Raw genomic sequence first — 19,693 nt, 5'->3', positions numbered from 1 at the left:
GGCGGCTGTCCTTGTGTTCGGGCAGCGAGGGCGCCGGCGAAAAGCGCGGGTGCAGCTGAGCGCTCCGCAGCCTTCCCGCTGTTCCTCCTGCTCCCGCTCCTAGGGACAAGGTCCCTCCTCGGTTCCGCCGGCGTATCTTCTGCACCTGCGCACTAGGCAGGGCTTGGTGCTGCCCAAGCCGAGAGGCCCCGGAAGTGGTCGGCCGCTTGCGACGCCCCGGAAGTGACGTGCTCTCCCGAGCCGGTGAGTGCGGGAGCGGGGAACTTGGTCCCCGGGGGTGGTCGCAGCCCGGGTGCGAGGAGGGGCCTCGGCTTTGCCGCGGGGTACGGGGCCGCTGGGAGCGGGAGAGGCCCCGGCCTAGGAGCTGAGAAGCCTGGAGGGCTGCCGGGCTGCGAACCGCGGTGGGGAGCGGCGCCTTGCTCCCCAGTCCTGCCCCACTTTCTCCGCAGAGCCGCGTTTGGGGGTCGGAAGTCCTGTCAGCCACCCGCGTGCTTCTCTGTCACAGGGATGGGTGCCGCGTGTGAGTTCCGAGTCAAGTTGTTTAGGAATTTGCCTAAGTATTTGCCTAATACTTACGGCTGTAAGTATTAAACATTTTCTTCTGGAATTTTAAAGTGATTATTGGTAGTGTACAGTTGCACAAAACAACATAAATATATGCACATTTGGATGATAAAAATAAAGTTTTGTATTGTAAACGCTCCTCAAGGAGACGCATTGCCAGATAGTTCACTGTCCGTGGGTGGCTTTTGCCCTGTGAGAGCCGGTTATCCGTTCTGTTCCCGTTTACGTTCTCGTAGCTGCAGAAGCGGAGGAATGGCGTTCACGCAGACCTGTGGATGGGAATCAGGGAATTGTTGGGCAATGTCGCTGGAGAAATACCTTTCTTTTGTAAAGGGGTGGACCCATTTAAAAAAAATAGGAAAGGATAACTCATATTGTTTTAAACGCAAGTTCGTCCTCAGGCAGTTCTGTTTTAGCAGAGAGAACGTAGCAAAACTTGAGAAAATGGATTCCTTTGAAATTATCCTGGCCTTAGTCCCTTGGGAAGTCTATGTGTACGTGAACCTCAGTGGGAAGATTCCTGCGGTAAAATGCAGGTGTCAGCAACATGCCAGGGAGGCCAGAGGATACTGTGTGACTTTGGGCAAGTGACTTAACCTCTCTGAGTCTCAGCCTCCACTGCTTTAGATGGGCATAAAAAATGTAAAGTCAAGAATGAGGTTTCTGCTGAGCGCGGTGGCTCACACCTGTAATCCCAGCACTTTGGGAGGCCGAGTCGAGCCGATCATGAGGTCAGGAGTTCAAGACCAGCCTGGCCAACATGGTGAAACCCCATCTCTACTAAAAATACAAAAAAGTAGCCGGGTGTGGTGGCAGGCGCCTGTAATCCCAGCAACTTGGGAAACCGAGGCAGGAGAATCCCTTGAACCAGGGTGGTGGAGGTTGCAGTGAGCCGAGACTGCACCACCGTGCTCCAGCCCAGGCAACAGCACGAGACTCTTTCTCAAATACATTTAAAAAAAACAAAACATTTTTCATGCTCACAGGAGGATTTGAGGAGGGTTTATAAAGGGACCGTTTGCAAAGAGAGTATAGGTAAATGACGGTTGGTCCTTTCTCCTGGAACTGTGTCAGTGGAGTTTCTACTCCTGGACGCCAAAGGATCAGGGAAGACAGCAGTACCAGGAGAGGGAAGAGTCACTGGGGAGGGCTTCTTGGACTGGAGGTGTAAGCCTCAATCTGAGTGGGCAAGGAGGTCCGTGTCCCAGCCTCCTGTTCCTGCCTCCGGTCTCTGGTAGAGGGCCAGGTCCCAGTAGGTTTTCCTAAGGGGCAGGCTCAGGCTCCTGACACACAGCACAGGGCAGGGTAGAAAGCTGGTCTGGAAAAGCAAGTGGAAGATAGCTCAGCATGCAGTATTACCCCTCGCAGGATATTATTGTTAGGAATACATTTAAAAGTGGATATATTGGTCGGGCGTGGTGGCTCACACCTGTAATCCCAGCACTTTGGGAGGCCAAGGCAGGTGGATCACCTGAGGTCGGGAGTTCGAGACCAGCCTGGCCAACGTGGTGAAACCCTGCCTCTATTAAAAATACAAAATGAGCTGGGTGTGGTGGTGGGTGCATGGTGGAGGATACTCGGGAGGCTGAGGCGGGTGGATCACTTGAACCCACGAGATGGAGGTTACAGTGAACCGAGATCCCACCATTGCTCTCCAACCAACCTGGGCTACAAGAGCGAAACTCTGCCTCAAAAAAAAAAAAAAAAATTGCCAGGCGCGGTGGCTCACGCCTGTAATCCCAGCACTTTGGGAGGCCGAGGCAGTTGATCACCTGAGGTCAGGAGTTCAAGACCAGCGTGGCCAACATGGTGAAACCCCGTCTCTACTAAAAATACAAAAATTAGCCGGGCGTAGTGGCACGTGGCTGTAATCCCAGCTACTCGGGAGGTTGATACAGGAGAATCCCTTGAACCTGGGAGGGGGAGGTTGCAGTGATCTGAGATCACACCACTGCACAAATTAGCTGGGCGTGGTGATGGGTGCCTGTAATCCCAGCTTCTTGGGAGGCTGAGGCATGAGAATTGCTTGAACCCAGGAGGCGAAGGTTGCAGTGAGGTGAGATGATGCCATTGCATTCCAACCTGGGCGACAGAGTGAGACTCCTGTCTCAAAAAAACTTTCTGTGATGAGGGCAGTGTTCTAATCTGTGCTGTCCCATATGGTACCCACTCGCGATGTGACCATGAGCACTTAGATGTTGCCTGAGGGACTGAGTTTTTACATTTTCATTAATGTTAGCCAAATGGCCACATTTGGCCAGTGGGGACTGTACTGGACAGGTCAAGGGCAGCCTTGTTGGAAGGAAGATAAAGACACCAAAGAGCGGTGTGAAACAGTGGGATTTGTTCATCCGGCAAGGGAGAGCCACAGCACTCAGCAGACCTCCAAAGAGAAACTGAAAGGGCAAACAGGAGGAAGCAAATTAGGCAAGATTCCGAGTTCAGGTCTCTGGTTGGCTTTGCGGCCTTCTCTGCGGTTGATCTTCAGGTTCCGTGTCACCCGCGGCAGGAAGTCTGGTTTCCAGAATATCCGGGCTGGATGGTGTAACGTCCCAGCAGGCTGAGCCGTGACTGTGCTTGTGTTGATGAGCCTGAGTCGTTTTTCCCTGGCCTGTTTTTATGCCCCACCCCTGACCCATCTGACAGCTCTGGGTTAAGTCTCTCCACCTGTCTGCCTCAGTTTCCGCAACTTTAAAATGAGGATGATGAAGGACTTCACAGTTTTATGAGGACTGAATGAGTTAATCCCTGAAAAATACTTAGAACAGTATTTTGCAAGTAGTGAGGTAGAGGTCTTGAAGGTTTATTGTTAAATGATTTTCAGGTACTTTTTGTATTTGGCACTGCCATAAATGGGGTTTTTTTCTTAATTTTAATTTACAGTTGTTTGCAGCTGGTATTTAAGAATACAATTGATTTTTTTATATTAGCCTGATAACCTGCCATCTTGCTCAGTCACCTTATTGTCTTCTTGTAGACTTCCTGGGGCTTTTTTTTTTTTTTTTTTTTTGAGATGGAGTCTCGCTCTGTTGCCCAGGCTGGAGTGCAGTGACGTGATCTCGGCTCAGTGCAACCTCCGCCTCCCAGGTTCAAGCGATTCTCATGCCTCAGCCTACTGAGTAGCCGGGACTACAGGCGCCCGCCACCACGCCCCACTAATTTTTATATTTTTGGTAGAGATGGGGTTTCACCATGTTGGCCAGGCTGGTCTCGAACTCCTGATCTCAAATGATCTGCCCACCTCGGCCTCCCAAAGTGCTGGGATTACAGGCGTGAGCCACCGTGCCCGGCCTTCCCTGGGATTCTCTATGGAACTCTGTCCTCTCTTCTGTAAACAGGGACAGTTTTATTTCTTCCTTTTTTCCTTTCTTTTTTTTTTCCCTTTTATTTCAGTGTGTGAAAGGACATTGTTGCATTGGAATGGTGCATGTGGAGGCCCTTTTTCTCCATCGTGGGAGGGAACCGTTCAGTCTTTCTTCATTAAGTGCGATTAGCTATAGGCCCCATGTAGTGCCCTTATCAGGGCGAAGATGTTCCCGTCTCTTCCCAGTTTGCTGAGATGTTTTGTTTTCCTCCTCGTGAGTGGGTGTTGAGACGGTGGTACCATCTGTTGATACACAGAAGTGCCTGGGCTGAGTTTCGACTGCTTGATGTGACCTTGTGTTGAGATTACCCCTACTAGGTCTTGATGTGTGATCCTTTCTGAACTGCTGGATTCAATTGGGTGATATTTTGTTAAGAGTTATTTGCATCTATGTTCATGAGGGGTATGGTCTATAATTTTATTTTTTCATAGTGTCAGGTTTTGGTGCTAGCCTCATAGGATGAGTTGGATAGTGATCTCACTTCCTCTATTTTCTGAAAAAGTGTGTAAGATTGGCATTGTTTCTTCCTGGAATGTTACATGGAATTTACCAGGAAAACAAGCCGAGCTAGAGTTTTCCTTTGGGGAGTGTTTTTTAATAACAAATTTAACTTCTTGAGTAGATACAGGGCTATTTTAGATTGTTTATTCTTGTGTTTCTTTAATAAGTTGCCTTGTTCAAGAAATGTGTCCATTTCATGTAAGTTGAATTTGTTACTGAATTTGCTGGCGTAAAGTAGTTCCTAGCATTCTCTTGCCCTTCTGCTGTCTGTAAGGTGTGTGCTGATAACCCATCGAACATTCTGACAGTGGAGATTCGTGCTCTCTTGTTTTCCGGATCAGGCTAGCTAGAGGTGTGTTAGCTTGTCTCTTCAGTGAGCCTGTTTTTTCCCGTTAGGTCTTACTGTTGTCTCTTTGTTTTCTTCTGCTCTGTATGATTCTCCTCCTTCTACTCCATGCTTACTTTGCTCTTTCTGGTTTCTTGATTTGGAGCCTTAGGTTACTGATTTTAGATCTTTCTCCTTTACCAAGGTAACCATTAGAACTGTAAGTTTCCTTCTAAACACTGCTTTAGCTGCATCTCTTAAATTCTGGTATTTCGTGGTGGCGGGCGCCTGCAGTCCCAGCTACTCAGGAGGCTGAGGCAGGAGAATGGCGTGAACCTGGGAGGCGGAACTTGCAGTGAGCTGAGATCGCGCCACTGCACTCCAGCCTGGGCGACAGAGCGAGACTCTGTCTCAAAAAAAAAAAAAATTCTGGTATTTTGCATTTTCATTATCATTCAGTTCAAAACGTTTTCCAGTTTCTCTTTTGATTTCTTCTCTGACCTGTGGATTATTAAGAAGAAGCTTGTTTAATTTGCAGGTTTCCTAGATATTTTCTAGCTATTGACTTCCAATTTAATTCTGAGAATATTCCCTGTGGTTGGCATTCATATACTTCCCACCCCTCCAAAGCCACAGGAGCTCTGTCACCCACGCTGGACTGCAGTGAGTGGCGTGATCGCAGTTCACTGCAGCCTCCAACTCTTGGGCTTAAGTGACCCTCCTACCTTAGCCTCCTAAGTAGCTGGTATTATAGGCATGCACCACCATGTCCAGCTAATCAGCTAATTTTCTTTTTTTTTTTTTTTTTTGGTGGACACAAGGTCTCACTATTTTGCCCAGGCTGTTCTCGAATTCCTGGCCTCAAGTTATCCTCCCGCCTTGGGCCTCCCAAACTGCTGGGATTACAGGTGTGAGCCACTGCACCCAGCCTTTCTGTATACTTTAAATAATCTCTAGATTATTTATAGTATAATACAATGTAAATGCTTTGTAAATAGCTGTTATACTTTATTTTTTAAATTTAAAAAAATTGTTGTATTATTACTGTTTTGTTTGTTTTCCGGATATTTTTGAGCTGAGGTTTGTTGACTCCACAAATACGGAGGGCTGACTGTATATGATTTCTTTTAAATGTATTGAGACTTCTTTTATGACACATCTTATGGTCTGTTTTGGTGAATATTCCGCCTGCACCTGAAAATAGAGTATATTTTACAGTTGTTGGATGTACTGTTATATAAATGTCAACTAGATAAATATTTTGATAGTATTGTTCAGATTTTGTATCTTTACTGTTTTTCTATTTTTAGACATAGGGTCTCAGGCCGGGTGTGGTGCTTGTAATCTCATGCTTGTAATCTCAGCACTTTGGGAGGCCAAGACAGGAGGATCGCTTGAGACCAGGCTGGGTAACTGGGAGACCCCGTCCCTGCAAAAAAATTTTAGAAGTTAGGCACAGTGGCACTTACCTGGATCCCCAGCTACTTGGGAGGCTGAGGCAGGAGGATCTCTTTAGCACAGGAAGTCAAGGCTGTAAGGAGCTGTGATTATGTCACTGCACTCCAGCTTGGGTGACAGAGTGAGACCCTGTCTCAAAAAAAAAAAAAAAAAAAGGGTCTCGTTCTCTTGTTATTGCTCAGGCTGGAGTGCAGTGGCGTATTCACAGCTCACAGCAGCTTTGAATTCTTGGGCTCAAGTGATCCTCCCGCCTCAGCCTCCCAAGGAGCTAGGTCTACAGGGGTGCGCCGCCATGCCCAGCTAATTCCTTCAGTAGAGACGGAGGTCTTGCTATTTTGCCGAGGCTGGTCTCGAACTCATGGGTTCAAGAGTTCTTCCCGCCTTGGCCTCCCACAGTTCTGGGATTACAGCCAGGAACCGCTGTGCCCAGCTGGCTCTTTTTAATCTACTTTGTCAGCCTCTGCCTTTTAATTACAATTTGTACACGTGAACATTTAATGAAATGATGTATATGGTTAGATTTAGATGCACTTTTATTATTGCTTTCCTGTTTGTCCCCTCTGTTTTTTGTTGTTTGTTCTTTTTCTTCTGAATTGTTGGGCTTGTTCTGAGCATTTCATTTATCTGTTGGCTTCTCGGATCTGTGTCTTTGTGTTGTGTCTTAGTCATTGCCCTGGAGGTTCCAGTCTGCACACCTCTTAGCCTTCACTGTCTGCTCAGAGTTCATACTGTGCCCCTCACAGAAACGTGGGGACCTTGCAGTCATCTGGGTCCCTTGAATCCCCTCCTGACCTTTCTGTTGCCTTTCATGTGTATTACCTCTATGCGCGTTGGAAGCCCACTACACAATATTTTTTTTGTCTAAAGTCTTACATATTTAAGAACTCCTAAGAGGAAAACAATAGTATTTTATATTTACCATTTCTGTTGCTCTCCCTTCCCTCTCAAGATCCAGGCTTCCCTCTGGTATCATTTTCCTTCAACCCAAGGAACTTTCTTGAGCGTTCCTCATACAGCAGGTATATTAGTGACAAACTGTGTTCGTTTTCTGCCATCTGAGAATCTTTATTGCACCTTCCTTTCTGAAAGAGATTTTCCCCGCGTATAGAATGCCTCAGTGCCTCTTTTCTTCAAGCACTTAAAAATATCCTACATAATGGTAAAAAGCAGGGTGGATCCTGGCCTGGGTCCTGGAAGAGAAGGATGCTCTTGGGAAACTGCTGAGCCCCGAGCCCCACCTGGAGCTCAGTTAGTAGCAGTGCACCAGTGGAGGCCACACAGGTGCGGCTGTGGGGGACACTGGGGAGGAAGTCCACGGGAATGCCTTTGCACCTTGTCCACAAATCTAAAACCATCTCAAAATCGGCAGTCCTTTAAAATATATTTACAGGAAGGATATCAAGGGGAGGGTGTCCCATGGACAGGTGGGCCGGCATGGGAACCCAACCAGTCGGGGAACAGAGACCTGCCGAAGAATGGGGAGCTCTGGGAGCAGGCGGGGAGGTGGAGCTGTGGGCATGTCCCAGTAGGGGTTGAGCAGCTCCATAAATATCTTAAAGGGCACGGAGGCACAGTTTCTTATAGTCAGAGAATGGAGTTAGCAGGACCACAAGAGAAAATTAGAATGAGCCCAGAGTGCTGAGTTGGGAATGAGGACGTCCTGCTCACAGCTGGCCTGCTGCTTCCTGTGTCAGGGCCGGCCCGGAGTCAGGAGAGGCTGAGGAAGCCGGGATTGACAGCTGGCCTGCCGCCTCCTGTGGGATTGACAGCTGGCCTGCCGCCTCCCGTGTCAGGGCCGGCCCGGAGTCAGGAGAGGCTGAGGAAGCCGGGGTTGGGACGCAGACTCTCCTGAGGGGAGAGGTGCTGCTGGGACTGGGGCCCACGTGGGAGGGTATGGGGAGGGGCTGTTGGTCATGGCCAGTCTCGATGGCACCCTGGTTCTGGAGGGGACACCATGGTCTGTAGGAAACACACATGGAAGGTTCTGGGTATAGGGAAGTCCAGTCGGCGACTGACTCAAGTGATTCCGGAGGAAGTTCTTTGTACTCTTCTTCCAGCTTTTCTGTGATTGCCTCAGAATTAAAGCAGAATGGCCAAGGACCCCGCAGAGGTAGTGACCCCCCAAAGGAGGTGGCACCTTTTGGAGGAGTGAGGCCGGGGAGAGGGAGGCGTCCGAGGCACTGTGAGGGAGGAGGCGGGCGGTGTCCCCTCGTTGTGCTCCCGCGCTGGCCTCGTGTTGAGTTTTCAGCCATCCACTGGGGCCCCTTCTGTACACACCTCTCGTAGTCAGGACGGGGAGCGCCTTGTAAGGTCCCTCCTGTGGGACCTGCTGAAGAATGGGGAGCTCTGGAAGCAGGAGGGCATTTGTGCTCATGGTGAAGGGAGGGGCTGTCCTCTCCTGGAGGGCAGGGTCAGCGACTTCCTCACTGTGCCCTTGGCACTGGCAAGGTAGCTGGCTGTCATGAGCGGTGGAATGAGTGAGTGACGGCTTAAATGAGGCTTTGGGAGTGACAGTAGCTGGCACTTAGAGTCTGCAGCTGTGCCGACCCTGCCGCCCCAGGGGTGTTTCCACCCACACCGCACATCAGGCACCAAGTGTGTGGGTTTTCTACACCAACAATTCGCCCGTCCTCTGCAGACACCAGCCAGGCATCCTGTAATTCAGTTCACTCTGACCCTGCCGTGGTGATCACGGACCCCGGGGTTAGGGGCTCAGTCACACCAACCCGCCCCCCACTTCAGATGTTGACCGCAAGTAGTGGGTCCCTGGGGTACCCACACTTCTGTCCATCTTGCTACACATTGGGGGTTCCTATGACCCCTTCAGGTTTGATGATTTACGGGAGTGGCTCACAGAACTCAGGAAGGCACTTAGTTTGCATTGCCAGTTTACTATAAAGGATGCCACAGCGGGCACAGGTGGGCAGCTGGGTGAGGAGGGGCACGGGCGAGGCCCAGAGGGTCCTGAGCACAGGAGCCTTTGTACCCAGGGAGTTCTGTGGCTGCCCTCACAGCACAGGGATGAGTTCACCAAACTGAAAGCTTTCCCAAGCCCCTAGTTCAAGGATTTCCATGGAGGCCTCGTCATGGAGACATGATCAGTTATGAACTCAGCCTCCAGCCCCTCTCCCCTGTTTGGAGGGTGGGGGTGGGGCTGAAAGGCCCAGGCTTCTCATCATGGCTTGGTCTTTATGATGACCAGCCCCCTCCCAAGGCCATCCAGGAGCCCACCAAGAGGTGCCTCATTAGAACAGAAGACTGCTGTCACCCGGGAAGTCCAAGGGATTTAGGAGCTCTGCACCAGGCACCCCATCACCCCTGTCACTCAGGAAATTACCAGTGTTCTGAGAGCTGTGTGTCAGGAGCCAGGAGCAGAGGCCAAGTGGACACTTCTCATTCTGTCAGTGCCACAGCCAGGGCTGCTGTTATGCAGCCATGTGGATCAGCTCAGCCCATCCTCACCCAGCCCTGTCCTTACAAGTGAGGAGGCTGAGGCCACACAGGTGCGTGGCCTTCCCTTAGAGTTGCTTTCCAGAGCCTGGTGCTTAGCCGCTATGCTCCATGGTTAATATTCTTGTGTTCCAATATAACAACTTGAAAATTACACAAGATAACACTGTTGATAACATTTGAATAAATGGGTGTTTTTCAAGAAATTTTGACTTGCACTTCAGATTTCCTTTTTAATATTTTCGTTGAGCGGATACTTGCTATTCCATAAGAGGATATGTCCAGTGTTGTGGAAGATTTAATGTTTTAAATCCTTTGTACAGAAATCCTGCTCCCAAGTCACAGATAGGCTGACGGGTCAGAGGACAAGACGTGACCCAGGGCCGAGACGGTGAGTGACCAGGAGAGTCAGACTCATCAGTTCACTTGTTTGTTTGAGAAACGTGCATGGAGACCTGCTGCATGAGACCCTCCTCTTCCGTTTCTGTTTCATGCCCAGGGTTAAACCAAGCATCTCATTTTGCCAATCTGACTTCTGTAGGGGCCATGTCACCTGCAAGGCTTTTCTCAGCAAGATTGAGGACCGTGTTTGAGGACGTAGGGCATTGGGCTTTGTCCACACGGGCTGGCCTCGAGCCCAGCCGGCGACTGCCACAGCAGGCTTCTCCCAGGCTGCTCTCGGTCGGCTGTGCGGACCACGCCAAGCGTCAGGAACTCCCGGGGAAGAAGCCGCTCTCTGAGAAAAAGCTGGTGAGACTTCTGGAGTCAGAGCAGCTTGCCTGTCTCCTCCTCAGAAGGCACAGGGTGTGGTTTTGGGTCCTCCTCTTGATCTCATCTCTGTGATCTTGGTGATGGGGCATGTGGAGCTTCCTGAAAATGGTGGGGTGAAACGCAGGCCTGTGTGCGAAATCCCACACTCAGCAGATCCCAGCAGGCTGGGAGAGGCGCTGGATGCTTGGAAAGCTGTGATACAGGCTGCTCATTTTACCATGAGCCTGTGTATCTTACATGTATGTTACATATATCCTTTAATATGTGTGGCTATTTCTTAAAACAAATGTGGGGGCTGGGCGTGGTGGCTCATGCCTGTTATCCCAACACTTTGGGAGGCTGAGGCAGGCGGATCACTTGAGGTCAGGAGTTCGAGACCAGCCTGGCCAACATGGTGAAACCCTGTCTCTACAAAAAAAAAAAAAAAAAAAAAAATTTTTTTTTTTTTTTTTTTTTTTTTTTTTTTTTTTTTTTTTTTTTTGAGACGGAGTCTTGCTCTGTGCCCCAGGCTGGAGTGCAGTGGCGCGATCTCGGCTCACTGCAAGCTCCACCTCCCCGGGTTCCTGCCATTCTCCTGCCTCAGCCTCCCGAGTAGCTGGGACTACAGGCGCCCGCCACCTCGCCCGGCTAATTTTCTTGTATTTTTAGTAGAGACAGGGTTTCACCGTGTTAGCCAGGATGGTCTCGATCTCCTGACCTCGTGATCCGCCCGTCTCGGCCTCCCAAAGTGCTGGGATTACAGGCTTGAGCCACCGCGCCCGGCCAAAAATTTTTAAATAAATAAATAAAAATAAAACAAGTCAGGGCAATAGACCCTCCATTTTATGGTTCTTTAAGCCTTACAAGTTTTTCTTGTTCTGTTTACCAAAACCTCCTATTTAAAACATGAATTGTCTCTAATAAATTCAAGAAAATGCACATTTATGACTCCCTTCATTTCCTCCTGAATGGAGGGGCTTTAGATAAGCATTACTGGGACAAACCGCACTTCCAGTGGAAAAGCTGCTTTGGTGGGATGTGTGCTCAAATAGCTGAAGTGTCTGCACAGGCTTGTCTCATCCCCAGCGGAGAAAGTGAGCCGAGGTTTTGTCCTCTGTGTAGTGCTCACCAGTGGGGCTTTCTTCCCTGTCTGGTGGATTTTGCTTGCGTTGGCACATGACGGCATTACATACTGAGATTTGGAAATAGCAGTTCATGGTTTTTCCACATGGTGGTGCCAAAGAATCTTAAAATGTTTGTATATTTTCTTTAAAAAAAAAAAAAAAAAAAAAAGCTGCATTTGAGGAGTATTAGATGGGAGTGCAGAGGCAGCAGCCCTGGGACAGGGCTAGGGCGCATCTGTCCGTGCACATGCATGGGCAGAAGCCAGGCATCCTCCCCAGGGTGTGGTGAGGTTGCAGCACCCTGGGCCGCGGGAGCTGACCCTCCTGTGGTAGGAGCTGTTGTGTGTTGAACAGTATCCTGGTTGGTTCTCTCTTTATCCAGATTGTACCTACCTTAGTGACCTAAAGAACAACTTTCCGGGCCGGGCGCGGTGGCTCAAGCCTGTAATCCCAGCACTTTGGGAGGCCGAGACGGGCGGATCACGAGGTCAGGAGATCGAGACCATCCTGGCTAACACGGTGAAACCCCGTCTCTACTAAAAAATACAAAAAACTAGCCGGGCGCGGTGGCGGGCGCCTGTAGTCCCAACTACTCGGGAGGCTGAGGCAGGAGAATGGCGTGAACCCGGGAGGCGGAGCTTGCAGTGAGCTGAGATCCGGCCACTGCACTCCAGCCTGGGCGGCAGAGCGAGACTCCGTCTCAAAAAAAAAAAAAAAAAAAAGAACAACTTTCCGGCCGGGCGCGGTGGCTCAAGCCTGTAATCCCAGCACTTTGGGAGGCCGAGACGGGCGGATCACGAGGTCAGGAGATCGAGACCATCCTGGCTAACAAGGTGAAACCCCATCTCAACTAAAAAATACAAAAAATAACTAGCCGGGCGAGGTGGCGGGTGCCTGTAGTCCCAGCTACTCGGGAGGCTGAGGCAGGAGAATGGCGTAAACCCGGGAGGCGGAGCTTGCAGTGAGCTGAGATCTGGCCACTACATCCCAGCCTGGGCGACAGAGCGAGACTCCCTCTCAAAAAAAAAAAAAAAAAAAAAGAACAACTTTCCTGGCCGGGCGTGGTGGCTCACGCCTGTAATCCCAGCACTTTGGGAGGCCGAGGCGGGCGGATCACAAGGTCAGGAGATCGAGACCATCCTGGCTAACACAGTGAAACTCCGTCTCTACTGAAAATACAAAAAATTAGCCGGGTGTGGTGGCGGGCACCTGTAGTCCCAGCGACTCGGGAGGCTGAGGTGGGAGAATGGCGTGAACCCAGGAGGCGGAGCTTGCAGTGAGAGATCGCACCACTGCACTCCAGCCTGGGCGACAGAGCGAGACTCTGCCAAAAAAAAAAAACTTTCCCTCCAGCGAGGGGCTCAGTTTGCATCACGACATTTTTTAAATGAGCGCTGTTTTCGTCAGGCCCCAGAAAATACTCTTTCTTCAGAGTCGAAAGCCTGGTAATTGTCCAGGAACGACTCTAACTCCTTGTTTCCCTGTCGCATCCTGGGAAACTGGAACTTTCTAAGAGTAAAGATCTATGATTTCAGGAATGGGTTTTTTTTTTTTTTAATGGAAAAACACATTATTTAAGGACTATTTCCTAAACAAGATGTGGGTTTTTTAGGTTAAAAATGCTGATTTTTGTTGTTGGTGGTTTTAAATCAGTCTCACCCAGAATAAGAAATGCTGAATTTTTGAAGTGTAGGTTCACACAGAATACTTACATCTGCATTGTGGGTTTACCTTGGTCTACAAATGCTACTGACTTGTGGGAACTGTTTTTTTTCTTTGGATTTTAGAAGCGATTAGCAGTATTAGTGTCATTAACCTGTAATTGTAATAGGCTGTCGTAAATGGAAGAGGCACATCTCAAATGGATGTATGGTCTCGTGAAAGGACCTCGGAGTGTTGAGATGACGTGGGATACTTGTGCTCTCTGTAGAAAAGGTATTTTGTGGACTGTCGGAGAGTGCTTGTCTGTGGAGGAAACGGAGGCGCCGGGGCAAGCTGCTTCCACAGTGAGCCCCGCAAGGAGTTTGGAGGCCCCGATGGAGGGGACGGAGGCAATGGCGGACACGTCATTCTGAGAGGCAGGTGCCCTGGGGCAGTGCGGGCAGGGCTGGGGAGAGGCTGAGGCGGGAGGATCACTTGAGCCTGTAAGTTCAAGGCCAGCCTGGACAATATAGCAAGACCGTGTCTTTTTTTTTTTTTTTGGTCTCAAGGTTTGTGGATCTACAAAAAATTTTTGAAAAAATTAGCCAGAGGTGATAGCGTCCACCTGTGGTCCCAGCTACTCAGGAGGATTGCTGGAACTCAGAAGTTCAAGGCTGCAGTGAGTCGTGATCACACCACTGCACTCCAGCATGGGTGACGGAGCAGTACCCTGTCGGAAAAAAAAAGGAAAAATTTTTAAACCCAGCTAGGCGCAGTGGCTCAACCCTGTTATCCTAGCACTTTGAGAGGCCAAGGTGGGGGATCACTTGAGCCTAGGCGTTTGAGACCAGGCTGGGCAACATAGTGAGACCCTGTCTCTTAAAAAATAAAAATAATAACCAGATGTGGTGGCACACACTGATAGTCCCAGCTACTCGGGGCTGAAGCAGGAGGATGGCTTGAGCCTAGGAGGTCAAGGCTGCAGTGAGCTCCGATTATGCCACTGCACTCCAGCCTGGCCAACAGAGGAAGACCCTGTCTTAAAAAAATAAACAAAAAAAAACCCTGATGTATGGATATCATTTTTATAAATTATGTGGATATTCAGCCAGACACAGTGGCTCACAGCTGTAATCCCAGCACTTTGGGAGGCCAAGGTGAGGGTATCGCCTAAGGTCAGGAGTTCGAGACCAACCTGGCCAACATGGTGAAACCCCGTCTCTACTAAAATACAAAAAACAAATTAGCTGGGTGTGGTGGCGGGCACCTGTAATCCCAGCTACTCGGGAGGCTGAGGCAGGAGAATTGCTTGAGCCTGGGAGACGGATGTTGCAGTGAGCCAAGATCATGCCACTGCACTCCAGCCTGGCCGACAGAGCAAGATTCTGTCTAAAAAAAAAAAAAAAAGAAAAAGCAACTTTGAACATGTTTTGTTTTGTTTTTTAATTTCAGGAGCCCAGAGTTTCCTGTCAGGGAACCTGACGTGCCGGTCGCGTGAAAGCACGAGGCCTGTGCGGTGGTCTCAGTGGGTGCTGCCAGCTGCTGGTTTTATTCACACTCACTCAGCATAGACGCAGAGCGAGCTGGGAATGAAGCATTCACAACAAAGTCGTAGAATATAACTACTTTAAAAAATGAGAAATTTAAACATTTTCAGAAATGATAGCACATTTTGAAGGAAAATAAGAATTTCACTTTAAAAAAATGACACTGCTGGTTCTGTAACTTCTGCTGCAGCCTCACTCCTCGCTTCCATACGTATTTTTAAGGTTCTTAAACTGGACCCAGAGACGTCAGCAATAGGCCGTGGTTGCCGTAACACAAAGGGACTGAGATTCTTGTTCTCGCTTTAGTTGACCAGCAAGTCAAGTCCCTGTCGTCGGTCCTGTCGCAGTACCAGGGTTTCAGTGGAGAAGACGGCGGCAGTAAAAACTGCTTCGGGCGCAGTGGCGCCGTCCTCTACGTCCAGGTGAGCCGAGACTGCCAGAGCTGGCCCTGTCCCTGTTGTTCTGGATCATCCGGCTCCTGGGGGCCACTGTGTGACCCACGGGGCCCCTGTGACTTGACACCCACAGCCAGGAAGCAGCACAGTGGAAGCAGAGGCTGGCAGACAGCGGGAAAGCAGCCCCACCCCTCGAAGCAACCCCAGACAGGCATTTGTACCAGGGTCGCACTACGTGCATGTCTAGTGAAAGACTCATGAGGCTGGGCGCGGTGGCTCACGCCTGTAATCCCAGCACTTTGGGAGGCCGAGGCGGGCGGATCACAAGGTCAGGAGATCGAGACCATGGTGAAACCCCGTCTCTACTAAAAATAGAAAAAATTAGCCGGGTGCAGTGGCGGGCGCCTGTAGTCCCAGCTGCTCGGGAGGCTGAGGCAGGAGAATGGCGTGAACCCGGGAGGCGGAGCTTGCAGTGAGCCAAGATTGTGCCACTGCACTCCAGCCTGGGCGACAGAGCAAGACTCCGTCTCAAAAAAAAAAAAAAAAAAAAGACTCATGAAATGATTCTCTTCTAAAAAGAGGGAGCCCACGGCACGCACACTTCCTCTGCCTCTGGCCCCATGAATCGCCCTCTGACTGAGGGAGGCCACTGGCACCCAGCGGGCCTGCATCTCCTTTGTGAACTGTTTCACTGTTCTCTTAGATTAGCTGTTTTCCGGTTGCTTCAGTTCACCCTAATGTTTTAGAAACACTGTTTGAAAAAGCCCTTTGTGTCGTCAGAAGGGTGTGTACCCAGCCCCATGAAACCTCTGGAGCTCTGGGACCTTCTCCTTGTACTCCAGAGCCGTCAGCAGAGGTGAGTGGGGCGGGCAGCCACCCGGCACAGTCTGCTCTTCTTTCCTTAGCACTTGCTTCAGGAATGGGTTAAGGCCACCTGTCCTCACTGCTCATAGAGCTCAGCTGATGAGTGCCTGCTGTTTCCCAGGTCCCCGTGGGCACGCTGGTGAAGGAGGGAGGCAGAGTCGTGGCCGACTTGTCTCGCATGGGAGACGAGTACATCGCCGCACTGGGCGGGGCAGGAGGGAAAGGCAACCGCTTCTTCCTGGCCAACGACAACCGTGCCCCTGTGACCTGTACCCCTGGACGGCCAGGACAGCGGCGAGTTCTCCACCTAGAGCTCAAGACGGTGGCCCACGCCGGGATGGTAGGTGTCCCCACTGCCGACAGCATCCGCACACGCTGAACTCTAGAAAATCCACTGTTCTCGATGGGGATTTGCCAGTGGCCTAGAAGAGAACAGCTGTGCGGCTCACCTTTTTCCCACCTGTACACTGCTGACTTCCCTCTTTCCCCAGGTGGGATTCCCCAATGCCGGGAAGTCCTCACTGCTCCGGGCCATTTCAAACGCCAGACCCGCCGTGGCTTCCTACCCGTTCACCACCCTGAAGCCCCACGTCGGGATCGTCCACTATGAAGGCCACCAACAAATAGCAGGTAGAACTTCCAGAATTCTCCCAAAGGTTACGTTTAAATGACATAATTCAGAAAAATAATGATGTAACTCTTAAATTTAGCTTTCTGTTTAAAATGTAGCATTGTTGACCGGATGTGGTGGCTCACCCCTGTAATCCCAGCACTTTGGGAGGCTGAGGCAGGTGGATCACGAGGTCAGGAGATTGAGACCATCCTGGCTAACACGGTGAAACCCTGTCTCTACTAAAAATATTCCACTAAAAATACAAAAACCTAGCCGGGCGTGGTGGCGGGCACCTGTAGTCCCAGCTACTCGGGAGGCTGAGGCAGGAGAATGGCGTGAACCCGGGAGGCGGAGCTTGCAGTGAGCCAAGATCGTGCCACTGCACTCCAGCCTGGGTGACAGAGCGAGACTCCATCTCAAAAAAAAAAAAAAAGAAATTCCAGCCCTGAGGACAGTATTTCTTCCCACTCTGTCTGTGCCCCTCTTTCATCTGTGGAAGCTCAGCAGCATCACAACATGTGACTTAAAAGCTTTCCTTGTGCCGTTTGAGAGAATAAAACTTTTTCCCAGAAGACAATGTACCCATTAAAAATAGTAAGCCTGCTGGTAAGGTTGTTTGGACGGCACTTTTTATTTGCAGAGTACTCTACAATAATTTCTGTCAGTAATCAGATTATTAGTAGAGTACAGGCAGCCATTTTCCTCTTTTTTGAATCCTATTTGAAGCAGAAAGAGAAGGTATTAAATGTTCCCTACTAGATGGACCCATCACCATGCCGGTCTCCCAGACATCTCCCAGCACTGAATTCCTCGGGTGTCAGTTGGCCCAATGAATCACCCAGGTGCTAAATCAAATGGCTTCAGTTCAAGGTGGTCCTTGAAAGGAAAGTGTTAGAACTCAGGAAATCCAGCCTCCGCAGTGGGCTCCAGGCCTTCCCTCCCAGACTCGAGATGGAAGGCGCTCTTGGTGCTGGCTGGGCCGAGTGGTCACCTCGTGTGCCCCTGTCTTCCCTGCAGTGGCCGACATCCCTGGCATCATACGAGGCGCCCACCAGAACAGGGGTCTGGGGTCCGCCTTCCTCAGGCACATCGAGCGCTGCCGCTTTCTCTTGTTCGTGGTGGATCTTTCTCAGCCTGAGCCATGGACTCAAGTTGACGATTTAAAATATGAACTGGAGATGTATGAAGAGGGCCTGTCTGAGAGGCCCCACGCAATCATCGCAAATAAGATTGACCTCCCTGAAGCCCGAGCCAATCTGTCCCAGCTCCGGGATCACTTGGGACGGGAGGTCATTGCGCTGTCAGCGCTGACTGGTGAAAACCTGGAGCAGCTGCTGCTGCACCTGAAGGTGCTGCATGACGCCTACGTGGAGGCTGAGCTGGGCAAGGGCCGCCAGCCGCTCAGGTGGTAGCCATGCCAGAGCGGGGTCGCCTCTGGGCCTCCCTGTCTGAGCAAACCTGGGTGTGAACGAGGTGGCTTTGAATGCATAAAGAAAGTGCCTTGTGGACACATGGGAGTTGTGGTGCTTCTGGGTCTCTGGGGCCCCGCCTGCTGGCCTGGGATGTCCTCAGGTGGGGGAGCATTCTGTGCCCCCAGCCCGCCTGCCCTCCGTATTTCCTGCATCTGTCAGCGTGCGCCCCCAGCCCGCCTGCCTTCTGTATTTCCTGTGTCTGTCAGCGTGTGCTGACTGATTAGCCAGTTGGCTCCTTTGTGCTGATTAACACCCCTAATGAGGGGTTGGGGTGCCCATGACAGGGTAGCCCTGCCGCTGACTCGGGTCTGCGCCGTGCACGCATGGACTCTTGGGTGAGCTCAGCAGAACCGCACGGCCAGAGCCCCAGGTCAGAGGTGCAGACCCGGGTTCTCAGCACAGTGCCCGTCACGCTTCCATGGCTTGCTACGGAGAGAGACCTCTGGATCCACATTGGGGTTGGGTCTGGCCCATTGTCCAGCAGCCCTACAGTACAGCAAGCCCAGGCACCAGTGTCTCAGGGAGGCTCACTGCTGCACAAGGGGTGGGGCCGGGGATGCAAGTGCAGGCAGAGCAGCGCAGGCAGCTGTGTGCTTTTCTCCATCAGCCGTCTGAGAAGAGCAGTGAGGCCAGCTTCTTCCTGTCCTTCAGAACGCTGCGCTGTGCTCGGTAGGAGCCAGGAAGCCTCAGGCTTCACGACTGAATGCACCCAATATCCGACCCAGCTACGTGTTTCTGGCTGGGCTGCCGTGTGCACAGCAAGTTAACTAAAGGGGGTGTGGGCCATGGAACTGTCAGCGTTATTCCCGGAAGGCAGCCGTGGCCTAGGCAGGGTGTAGTGAGGAGTGGAAGGAGACATGTGCCTAGAAATGTGGGACGGAATTTCCACTCGGCTCCGTTTGCTGGGGATTTTTTTTTTTTTTTTTTTTTTGAGATGGAGTCTCGCTCTGTTGCCCAGGCTGGAGTGCAGTGGCCAGATCTCAGCTCACTGCAAGCTCCGCCTCCCGGGTTTACGCCATTCTCCCGCCTCAGCCTCCCGAGTAGCTGGGACTACAGGCGCCCGCCACCTCGCTCGGCTAGTTTTTTGTATTTTTTTAGTAGAGACGGGGTTTCATGGTGTTAGCCAGGATGGTCTCGATCTCCTGACCTCGTGATCCGTCCGTCTCGGCCTCCCAAAGTGCTGGGATTACAGGCTTGAGCCACCGCGCCCGGCCTGCTGGGGATTTAAAGAGAATCCTTGTGCTGCGCCAGGCAGTTGCCAAGCCAAAGGGAGACGATGGGCATCCCTTGGTGGGACGGCAGCTAAGGGGGCCTTGCGTTTGCCCCTTGAGGCTGCCGCATCACCTTTTCTGTCCATAGTTTAAGTCTTTGCCGTCAGGGATTGATGCATCCGAGCCAGGCCCATGCCTGGTGTCTCCCTGACTGCAGAGGGGCCACAGGGCAAGGACAGCTCAGCTGCTGGCAGCCTGCCTGTCCCATAGACGCCCCCCAAGTAGTCTCCGACCTCTGACATGTCCCTGAGGGACCCCTAAGAAAGAAAGTGGAGGGGACACTCCAGAGGCTGACGTGGGAGGATCGCGTGAGCCTGGGAGGTCGAGGCTGCAGTGAGCTGTGATTGCACCAC

The 19,693-nt window shown here is 51.1% G+C and overlaps 1 protein-coding gene across 5 annotated transcripts; it reads left to right on the top strand.

Annotated features, from left to right (window-relative positions):
- The first annotated feature begins 179 nt into the window (after nucleotides 1-179).
- On the top strand, nucleotides 180-18,107 carry LOC105470540 (mitochondrial ribosome associated GTPase 2). Of its 5 annotated transcripts, none has more exons than XM_071079081.1 (8): nucleotides 180-243; nucleotides 9,987-10,054; nucleotides 10,205-10,413; nucleotides 13,468-13,615; nucleotides 15,032-15,147; nucleotides 16,106-16,324; nucleotides 16,476-16,614; nucleotides 17,615-18,107. In XM_071079081.1, the coding sequence occupies exons 3-8, from the start codon at nucleotides 10,210-10,212 to the stop codon at nucleotides 18,007-18,009; spliced, it is 1,221 nt and encodes a 406-aa protein (XP_070935182.1). In that variant the 5' UTR covers nucleotides 180-243; nucleotides 9,987-10,054; nucleotides 10,205-10,209; the 3' UTR covers nucleotides 18,010-18,107. The 5 variants fall into 5 exon arrangements, with proteins under 5 accessions (XP_070935182.1, XP_070935184.1, XP_070935181.1 ...); XM_071079082.1 differs by lacking the exon at nucleotides 180-243 and adding an exon at nucleotides 251-580; XM_071079083.1 differs by lacking the exon at nucleotides 9,987-10,054 and having other exon boundaries at nucleotides 213-243.
- The last annotated feature ends 1,586 nt before the right edge of the window (nucleotides 18,108-19,693 follow it).

The sequence above is a fragment of the Macaca nemestrina genome, chromosome 15 (assembly GCF_043159975.1).
Source record: "Macaca nemestrina isolate mMacNem1 chromosome 15, mMacNem.hap1, whole genome shotgun sequence".
Classification (NCBI taxonomy): domain Eukaryota; kingdom Metazoa; phylum Chordata; class Mammalia; order Primates; family Cercopithecidae; genus Macaca; species Macaca nemestrina.
This window is presented reverse-complemented; position numbering and strand designations above follow the sequence as displayed.

Excerpts from the sequence above, each read along its gene's own strand:
- LOC105470540 (XM_071079080.1), top strand. The coding sequence starts at position 508 with ATGGGTGCCGCGTGTGAGTTCCGAGTCAAGTTGTTTAGGAATTTGCCT. Across the intron at positions 10,414-13,467 it reads CGCTCTCTGAGAAAAAGCTG|AAAAGGTATTTTGTGGACTG; the intron begins GTGAGACTTCTG and ends TGCTCTCTGTAG. Across the intron at positions 15,148-16,105 it reads GCGCCGTCCTCTACGTCCAG|GTCCCCGTGGGCACGCTGGT; the intron begins GTGAGCCGAGAC and ends GCTGTTTCCCAG.